Source organism: Mesocricetus auratus, unplaced genomic scaffold (assembly GCF_017639785.1).
Source record: "Mesocricetus auratus isolate SY011 unplaced genomic scaffold, BCM_Maur_2.0 Super-Scaffold_6730, whole genome shotgun sequence".
Lineage (NCBI taxonomy): Eukaryota > Metazoa > Chordata > Mammalia > Rodentia > Cricetidae > Mesocricetus > Mesocricetus auratus.
The window spans coordinates 10,235,502-10,245,780 of record NW_024429184.1 but is presented as its reverse complement, the minus strand read 5'-3'; the positions used below and the strand labels follow the sequence as shown (position 1 = coordinate 10,245,780).

Below are 10,279 nucleotides of genomic sequence, written 5' to 3'. Positions count from 1 at the left end.
AAGTTTAACTTTTTTCCACCTCCTAATACACTTTTACAGTAACTCTCTTCAGATCAGGGCCTTTCAGAGCAATTTTTAAAAATTCTCCTACAGTCCTGACTTAATCTTTCCATCCTAACATAGTGGTACCCATGCAATTAATTATTAAAGCTCTAGAACAGTTGACCCACAGAATAATCTGCAGTTTGGACTTGTGTACTTATGGTGACAATGAACATGTTCTCCTGCCACAATGCTAGTAAATGATCAAAGGCTGGATTAGACTAAAGGTCAGCATGCTGTAAGGATTGGCTATCATCAGCAGCATCGTCAATACCCATACCCTTCTTCCATGAAGTCCACCACATCAAGCTGTCCCTGTTTGCGGACCAGTGTGAGCGGTGGGTGTGGGTAGTGACAATTGGACCCCTCCATGGCATTCCTCCTCCCCCTTCCACGCTATGGCATTCTGGACTTTGGTAAAAACTACTTTTGTGTCAAAAAGGAACAGAAAGTAGAAATAAACAAAAAGGAAACTATATATCAGAAGCAAACAAACAACAAAAAACAAACCACCACCAACAACAACAAAAAGAACCAGGAAGACAGGAACAGGAATTAATTTAATTTGACCAATAAGTGAAGCAAAAGTCACCACTTGCCAAGATAAATAAGATAGGGAGATATGTAGGTAAGTCAAGCTGAGAGAAAACAGATAAAACAGAATCTATGTAGAAATAAAATATGAAGAAAACATGTTCTAGAAAACAAGTGAAATTCTGAAGAAATACAAATGATGAGACTGGTTTCAAAAGAAACTTGAGCATCCTTGTTAGTCAATGCAAGAATCTCATCTGAATGCCTGATGAGCACACGGACGTAATGACGAATGAACATAACTCAACAGACAAGGAGAAGGGAAGAGGAAAGCATCATGACACTGCAGAGCACATCCCTTTGAAAACCACAGCTGACTCTGACGAGGCAGGTGTTATATGCCAGACACTGCTTTAAAGGTTTTGTTTATATTAACTCACCCAGCTTCAATAAATGCCACAAAGGCACTTGATTAAATTTAATTGTATTCCTGATTTTTTAAAAAATAGTAATATATATAATGAGCATTCTTTTTCTCTCCCAAGCCTACATATATATATACACATACATACATACATACATATATATATATGTTGCTGCTGTTGTTGTTTGCCTTGTTTTTCAAGACAAGGTTTCTCTGTATTGTTTTGGAGGTTGTCCTGGAATTTGCTCTGTAGACCAGGGTGACCTGGAACTCACACAGATCGGCCTGCCTCTGCTTCCCGATGAGCCACCAACATCAGCCTATTTTTAAACACACTATAAACCTTTTAGAGGTTTTATTTCATCTGAATCTGACTTTACTGTAAATCTTTATGTTTTTCTGGCCATGTGTCTTTTATCTGTTGAACAACATTGCTAAAAATTAGTGTGGCAACTGTTTTAGCCCTTGGCTTTCCATCATGGTGGGTATAAGTTTACTGCCAGCACTGGCCCCGCAAGTCTCTGCTTGTCTCTAGCAAAACAGATCCCACCCGAGAGAAGGCTGCTACCAAGAAGCCATGCTTGTTTCTATTCTTTTGTTTCTAAAATACCTCTTTTTTTTGCAGGAAGCTTTTTTTTTCCAGTTTAAATTTAGATAAGAAACAAGGTTGCTTCACAAGTCAGTTCCAGGTCCCTCTCCCTTTCCCTCCCCTCCTCCCGTGCCCTCCCCTCAACCCCCCCCCCTCCGTTATCCCCCTCATTCCCCCAGGGAGGGTGAGGCCCTCCATGGGGGTGTGCATAGTCTGTCATTTCTTATAGGGCAGGGCCTAGACCCTTCCCCAAGAGTTCAGGGTGAGAGTGCACCTCACATCTAAAATACCTTTTAAGCTTTTGTTAAGTGGAAATTTGTGTCCCAATTCTGGGCGCCATTATGTAATGAGTGTTCTTCACACCAGCCTGGTTCCAGAGCCACATCAACCCCAAATAACACACAAGACTCTATTAGTTACAATGCTGTCAGCCAATGTCCAGGGCTTCTCATTGGCTAGTTCTGCCTTAAGTATTAACCCATGGCTACTAATATATATTTCTATAAATACTTATCTTACCGAGGATGCAGCCTCATGTGATCTCTCTTCCCAGGATCACATAGCAACTCTCCACTCTTGACTACATTTCCCAGAAGCCTCCTTGACTCCTAGTCCCACCTATCTTGCTTCCCTATTGGCCAACAGTGCTTTATTTATCAACTAATAAGACAACATATACACAGAAGGACTTCCCCCATGAAATATATACCTAGAATAAAGAGAAGCACCCCACTTTTTAAAAAGGCTATCCACTGGTGTTCTACAGCAAGCATTATGCTTAATCGTGGACTGCAATGTTCTCTCAAGCATCAGAAATCCAACTTTAAACAGTTTAAACAGAATGTACTCCTAGAAAGAAGTTGGCAATTTTAGAGAATCCATGTGGATTAGAAATGACTAGATCAAATGAATCCTTAACTGGATGTATATAAACAGTGTTTACCAATTTGCAAGAATATCACAATTTCTGAATACCGATTTATTCCAACATATAAACTAAAATTTAATTTACACAATTTCCAGCTACATATAAATTTGTCAGAAACACCTCAGATGCGTGTGTGATCTGGTCTTTTGTCTCACTTTCTTCCAACTGAATTAGAATAAATGTGAATATAAGGACGCCAGGAGAATACTGTCCTCCAATCCCACTCCTACCCTCCAATCCTAACTAATGCTATTATCTTCACGCCAATCCAACCCTCTTCCATGCTACCTGGGCATGGTCACACCCTTTGCCTTAGAGTTTGCTTCTGGACTGAGGGAGGTGTTGCCTGAAGAACTTCTGGATCTCTCTCCATGAGTGTTCCTGGGCTGCTGCATGAGCCATGGGATCTCCTCCCCAAAGCACGGGGTTAGGCAAGCCAGAGTTCCAGGAGGCGAAGCAACAGGGAGCATAGGGCGGCTCTATGAGGTGGCCTGCCCCGGGGTATGCCAGCATTCTTCCGCTGCTTCTCCCATGGCTGTGGAGCTGGTCCATGGCCCTCTGTGCACATGCCTTGCTATCCAGGGACTCATCATTCTCTCCTACGATGAAGAGGATCCACCCTTGGGCTTTTTCCACAGGAAGTATACTGTGTGGGTTCAGCTTATTCCAGGGGTCATCTATAAAAGAACGGAAGCGCACAGCCCCTGAGGCATGGACTTGGATACGCTCCTGAGCCCGAGGGATGGCTGTCACGACTAGATCCCGATACCTCAGAGGAAAGTCTAAGATGGCGCTGGAACCGTTGATGCAGACAGTGGCAACCACCTGCTTCAGATAGCAGGCCATGGCCAGCCCGATCTCTGCACCTTTGCTGGTGGAGATCACACCAATTCCTGGTTGTTGGATCTTGAACACAAAGCAAAAGGAAACCAGTTTACACGCTGTCCTCTGGGAAGAAGTCTCCAAAGAAAGGGCAGCCAAAACAGTCAAACTCTAACACTCCAGATTTTCCAGCTTGTAAGAGCTGAACACTGCTTCCTATTTAGTAATACCTTCTCTGAGCTTTAGCATCTTGTAGGAACAACTGTATCACCCACCTCGGAACAATCAAAATAATGCCTCCTCAAAAGTAGAGCTCTAGAGGCAGGAGTGGGGGCACAGCCCTGTAATCTCAACATCAGGGAAACGGAGGCAAGAGATTTTGAGTTCCAATCCAGCCTAGGCTACACAGGGAGACCCTTTCTTTTTTAAATAAATTTTTATTTAAATTAAAAGATATCTTACTTTACATACCAATCTCAGTTCCCTCTCCCTCCCATCCAGGGAGACCCTGTATAAAGATAATCATTTTCAAGTACAGTTCTAAAAATACGATTTGAATTGAGCACCACTGAACCTGACAAAAACAGAGAAAGTTGGTCTTTCTGAAAGGTCACATTCTTGACTTTACTAGAAAAAGATGTTTGGAGCTGGAAAGATAGCTCAGTGGTAGAGTGCTTGCTATCCAAGCCTGGGGACCCAAGTTTATCCACCAGGACCCATGTTTAAAAGGCAGGCAGGAGCCGTGGTACACTGTTGTAATATCAGACAATAGGGCGGCAGACACATGCAAATCCCAGGAACTCACTGGCCGGACAGCCTTGTCTACCTGGTCAAAAGCAGGCCCCTGAGAAACCCTGTCTTAAAAAAAAAACGAGGAGGATGTTGAAAAAGGAAGGGTATCAAATTTGACTTCTGGACTCTCCATGACCACAGACATGCACCCAGTACACACACACACACACACACACACACACACACACACAAACACACACACACACACACAAACACACACACACACACACACACAAACAAACAAACACACACACAAACACACACACGTATGCATCCAGGCACACACAGGGCTTAGTATGTTTGCTATATTTATTAAAATATTTTATAAATAAAATTCCCATGTAAATATTAGTGTACATCTACAAGGAACTACACATATATTACTGACCCCATTAAAAGGCTTCATTTCTGTAGTTGCCTGAAATATCCAGTCCCACAGAACAAGACTGAGGGTCTCAAAAGGAAGGCTTTCCCTCAGTCTGGTGGACTGCAATTTGACAGGTGAGTGATGACAGATAGAGCATTCTGGACAGACAGCAACAATAGAAAATGCTCTCCTCTCCTTGAGGACTCAGGCTGTCCCTGCCCGTGGTTTGTGTGAACGAAGTGCTGGAGCTAGGGGCTCAAAAACCACTTGATAGTTGGAGCAAAGCCCCTGCCAGACTGCGTCACTTTCTGGCATTGCAGTTTTTTTTTCTCCAGATTTATTTTGGTAAAAAAAAATCAGATATAACCTTTCAAAAATTACATTAATGTTTAACATGCATTCAAATAACTTTCTTTTTTTCCAGTTTAAATTTAGATAAGAAACGAGGTTGCTTCACAAGTCAGTTCCAGGTCCCATTCCCTCCCCTCCTCCCGTGCCATCCCCCCAACCCCCCCCCATTATCTCCTCATTCCCCCAGGGAGGGTGAGGCCCTCCATGGGGGTGTCCATAGTCTGTCATTTCATATAGGGCAGGGCCTAGACCCTTCCCCAAGAGTTCAGGGTGAGAGTGCACCTCACATTGTTCCATGGGAGTCCAAAGTCCGTGTGTATACTTGGAATGGGTACTGATCTGCTGCCCAAGGCTCAATAGGTTCCCTAGGCCTCCTCACTGACACCCAAATTCAGGGTCTCTTGATCAGTCCCATGCTGGATTCCCAGGCTGATGCCTGGGATTCAAGAGTTAACCTTTGTCTGGTCAGCTGTTTCTGGGGGTTAAACCAACCCAGTCTTAATCCCTTTGATCATCAGTCCTCCCTCTCTGTTACTGGCTTTCTTGAGTTCAGCTCAGTACTTAACCGGCCACTAAATGAAGTTTCTGTTTCCCAGACTCTCTGGCCATAGGATTGTAGGCTGGCACTCCCCAGATCTATGTCTAAAATCCATATATGAGAGAGTACATGCCATGTTTCTCTTTTTGTGACTGGGTTACCTCACTCAGGATGGTTTCTTCTAGTGTCATCCATTTGCCTGCGAATCTCATGATTCCATTATTTTTTTCTGCTGAATAGTACTCCATTGTGTAGATGTACCACATTTTCTCTATCCACTCTTCGGGTGAGGGACATCTAGGTTGCTTCCAAGTTCTGGCTATTACAAATAAGGCTGCTATGAACATAGTGGAACAGACATCTTTGTTGTATGAATGGGCATCTTTTGGATATATGCCTAAGAGTGGAGTTGCTGGGTCATGTGGTAGGCACTCTGCTTGTGTTTGTGTTTGACAGTCCTGTAGCTTGGTCTTACTACTGCTTCTAACAGTAGCAGCAGGACCTCTCACTGGCACTTAGCTGGCTTTCGGCAATCTGTTCCCCATGCTGGATTACCTGGCCCCAACTAAGGGGAGGAGCTCAGTCCTGCCTCAACTTAATGTGCCAAGATTTGTGCAAGGCCAAGGGAGACCTGTCCCTTTCTGAATGGAGATGGGGGAGTAGATGGGGCAGGGGGAAGGGAGGGGATGAGAGGAGTGGAGGGAGGGGGAACTGGTTAGTTAATGGAGGATATTCTTCGGTATTGGTTGGTGAATAAATACTGATTGGCCAGTAGTGGGGCTACCAGAGTAGTAATGCTGGAAAGACGAAGGCAGAGAGGAGCCTTGAAGGAGTAACAGGTCTGGGCACTCTCTGGTAAGCCAAGACCAAGCAGACATTCTTAGATTAATACAAATGGGTTAGTAATTAAGAGAGAGCTAGTAAATAAGAAGCCTGAGCCATGGGTCAAACAGTTTATAATTAATATAACCATCTGTGTGTCTGTTGAGACTAAAGGGCTGCAGAACCAGGAGAGACAAAACCTCTGTGTACAGTTGGTATGTGAAATAAATGAAAAAAACGCTATTTAAATAAAAAACAGTTCCTGAGCAAATGGAAAGGCTGTGGCTTTATTAGTTTACATATGTTAGCTTGGGCACACGTATCTAATATTAGAGTGAACATTGGTGATCTACAAAATGATAAGTAATATGGTTAAATTAACTAGCATCTCAACTCTCAGCTCTGTAGATTCCATATGGTATGTACCATTTGTGTGTCTCTTCATTCACTAGCACAAATATCGATACTTTGGGACCTCTCCAAGGAAACTAAGTCACAATTCAATTGGTATTTACTTCCTAGGGGAAGCTAGGTGATGAGGTGTACTCTTCAGTCCTTCTCAAATTTTAACGTGTGTAAGAAGCACCCATTTTATGTTAACATGAAAATGCTGATTATGAATTAGGGAATGGAATTGTGCCTATCAGATCTCAAGTGATGCTAAGGCCACTGGACCACGGTCCCCATTTGCAGAAAATTAACTATGATTTCTAAAAGGATCCCTCCTTGTCAGATCTCTCCTGAGCCTGGCTCGCAGCATCCCAGCTATTAAAATAATTGAAGAGATAATTCAGAAAGTCAGATTATTGGGGCATGTCATTTTTTTCTGGTAATTATGTTGTGCTTCAATTCCATTTCTGAACTTCTGCAATAGTCTCAGTCTCAGATCCTTCAGTGTGACTTACACTAGCATTATATCATGAAGAGAACATCACTGATGTGTGAAACATATCAAGCTCAGTATTCAGGACCAGTGGCTGGTGAACATTGAAGAGCCACTTATGAATATATTGAGAGAGCTTCAAATGTAGCATATCTTGACTTTTTCCCACTGAAGAGGATCACAATATGTGCACCGTGTATCTACTATCTTCTGTGTGCCAGTAAACAGTCATTACTAGTCAAGTCAACTATCCTACCACCCTTACGTTATAAGCTATGCTCTGCACTGTTTAAACCAGACATTTGTGGTTTGTCTTTCCTATGATTTTGTGAGATGAAGCAAGGCATACCTTGGGATGAGCTAGTAGGAAGTTGGCAGCTTCCTCAAAATATTCCAAGTCAATCTCCAGCAGTTTGTCAGGCAGGTCGTCATAGGCAAAATAGGCTAATGCCAGCACTGCAAAGCCGTGGGAAGCCAAAAGACTGGCACGAAATTCAACTAGGCCTCCAATAATGCCAAATAAATCAATAATTCCTGGGAAAGGACCTTCTCCTGGGAGAAAAAAGAAACAAGAAATTGGGATCAAAAGAAAGTCAAGTACAGGGGTGGAAACAAAGGCAGAACAGCATACAAATACATGCTGGTACATGCGTGTACATGCTCACATGCAAGCATGCCCAAACACATGTCCACATGAGAGTGCACATTTATTTCACCTGAATTGCTCCCTATGTCATAGCTTCTGAAATGGTGGGTCACAAATCCATATGGGCTCAGATAAGTGAATGCGGAAGAAATTTGGCCATAAGAAACCATTTGAACATGCAGTGCCCAAAATTTAATTCCAAATAAAATGTGGTCCCAAGGTGTTTCTGTTGATGCCTGCCAGACTTCACTTTTCCCTGGCTTTGAGGGAGCAGCAGGTGCCCTTCTCTCTGCATGTGTCAGAACAGCAGTAATGGCAAATAGTGGCTGCCTCCTCGAATGGCAAGGCTCAGATTCAAGTTTATTTGTTGTGTGTCATGAACCACAATGTTTTCGCTTCACATGCAGTTTCTTTGTTCCTATAGATAGGTCTTGGTTTAATGACAGAAAACAAGGCCTTTTGATGTGTCCCTCCAGTCATTCTTCAGCATGTATCAAATTAAAATATTCCTACTGTATAATGTTAGAATGACTGATGTTTAGAATTGCTCTTTGACTTACTGACTTGAGTTTCACTAGAAACTACTAAGTGAACTTTGATTTAGGATGCAGGTAGAATTTTCGACAAGTTTTTAAGTGGCACTAAATATACTGGCACCATTTGGTACTGCATATAATTATGTGAAACAGATTTCTTAGCACTGACAATTATGAAAGCCAAAATATCAGCCAGTTCTGAAAAACAATGAGGATAATATATCCATGCCCTACAATCTCGAATATTCAACCAAAGTTTAATTCTAGGTAAGCCCATTCATCTCATCAGTGTGCAAATTTGCTTTCTTCATTAAGAGATGGTAAGATTGTGTGCACACCAAAGAACTGTTTTAAAAATCATTTTCTACGCTTTATTATCAGTAACTGTTTTCTACACCTATTTCATTTATTTATATACCAAGAGGCCACAAGTAGAAAAACTTATGTTCTGTGTCAACAAAGATTATTCTCACCTGGAGGGAGAAAAAGGGCTCCACGTACCCGACCTTCTCGGATCTGTTTCCGCTGAACCCCAGGACCAGCAAACCAGCGCTGCACTATCTGGCTGGCCTTGGGTTTAATTGTGACTGAATCTTGCAAGCAAACAGAGTCATAGAGGTCCAGAGTGATTACAAAGGGGCTGTTCATCACGTCTCTCTTCAACAGCCTCTGGAAAACCTTCCTGGGCTTCAGAGACCAAAAGAGGCCCATGGGATGGACCCCCACATAGTCGCCCCCCAAGGCCGATGCCCGCTCCAGGTCCACCTCACCAGCCTCGTTGGCTTTGTAAAAGGCTTTGGATTGGAACACATTCTCCTTCTCATCCTTCAGTGTTGCCTTGATGGTCACCGTCTGCGAGGGAGGCAAGCCGGTCGCTCGGATGGACACGGGCTCATCTGCAAGGGCATTTGACGGGGAGGCTATCACCTGAATCATCTGCAAGCTGGCGAGTGGACCGAATGGCGCTTCTTCACTGCTGTGAGCCAGGAGACCGAGGTGGAGACTGGAAGTCCAGAGAGAGACCAATCAAGTCTGATTAAATGAGACTCCCAAGGACTCTAGCACAAAATGTGCAGAGGTGGGAGAGGAGAGGGGGAGCAGGGAGGACAGGCAGTGAGTGGGAGCACTGGTTGTGTGCTCCAGTGATGAAAGGAGCTAAGTGGTGTGCTTAAATCTGGTAACAGGGAGCGAAACCGAATTCAAACTAGATCTGACCACACTGATTCCTACCTCAGCTGTTATAAACACTGTAGCTTTGTGGTTTGAAATTAATTGAGCATTAATGTCAGAAAATCATGCCTACCTTGAGGGTGTCTGTGAGGTTTTAAGGGAGTTAACACTTGAGATGAGGCTCCAAAAGAGTACATCTCTCCAACCCATTCCAGTCTGGATTAATTGGATCATGATCTGTTACAGTGGTGATATAACTAGGGCCACAGAGTCCCCTTGGAAGGGTCTCGGTTTCACTGGTAAAAGGGTTTTCAATGGACACATAACAGAACATATGGAGATTTTATTGGAGTCAGAATCAAGTCCTTAAAAGGCGACTGAATATTGAGAGACAGAAAGCTACACTTTTAAAATTACATTTTAAGTGTGTGTGTGTGTGTGTGTGTGTGTGTGTGTGTGTGTGTGTGTGCTTGCATGTGCATGCCTGGGTACATAAGCCGTCAGAGGACAAACCACAGAAGTAGGTTTTCTCCTGCCATCATGTGTGTTCCAGGGACCATACCCAGATTGCCAGGCTGGAAAGCCAGAACACTTAACCTGCTGAGCCATCTTGCTGCCTGGAAAGTTACACTTCCCAATAGATAAAATTTAAGATACCTTGGGAAGACAAGGCAGGAACAAAGGAAAAAGAGGAAGGGTGCTCTCAGGATCTCTGTCCCTTGTAGGTGGACGTTTTTTTCCCACAGCTGCCAGTTCCCAAATAATCACTCAGAGTCTTAATATTAATTATAAATGCTTGGCTGTTAACTCATGCTTGAGTCTAACTGACTCTTAC

General features: G+C 43.3%; 1 protein-coding gene across 1 annotated transcript; it reads right to left on the bottom strand.

Annotated features, from left to right (window-relative positions):
* Positions 1-2,553: 2,553 nt before the first annotated feature.
* LOC101836051 (acyl-coenzyme A amino acid N-acyltransferase 2) lies at positions 2,554-9,267 on the bottom strand. Its single transcript, XM_005078714.3, has 3 exons — positions 8,748-9,267; positions 7,442-7,644; positions 2,554-3,423 (listed from the first exon to the last, which is right to left on the bottom strand). The coding sequence occupies exons 1-3, from the start codon at positions 9,208-9,210 to the stop codon at positions 2,830-2,832; spliced, it is 1,260 nt and encodes a 419-aa protein (XP_005078771.1). The 5' UTR covers positions 9,211-9,267; the 3' UTR covers positions 2,554-2,829.
* Positions 9,268-10,279: the final 1,012 nt, after the last annotated feature.

Coding starts and splice junctions, on each gene's coding strand:
- LOC101836051 (XM_005078714.3), bottom strand. CDS start 9,210: ATGATTCAGGTGATAGCCTCCCCGTCAAATGCCCTTGCAGATGAGCCC. Junction 7,645..8,747: donor AGCCCTTTTTCTCCCTCCAG/GTGAGAATAATC, acceptor TTTTTCTCCCAG/GAGAAGGTCCTTTCCCAGGA. Junction 3,424..7,441: donor TCCTACTAGCTCATCCCAAG/GTATGCCTTGCT, acceptor TTTGTGTTCAAG/ATCCAACAACCAGGAATTGG.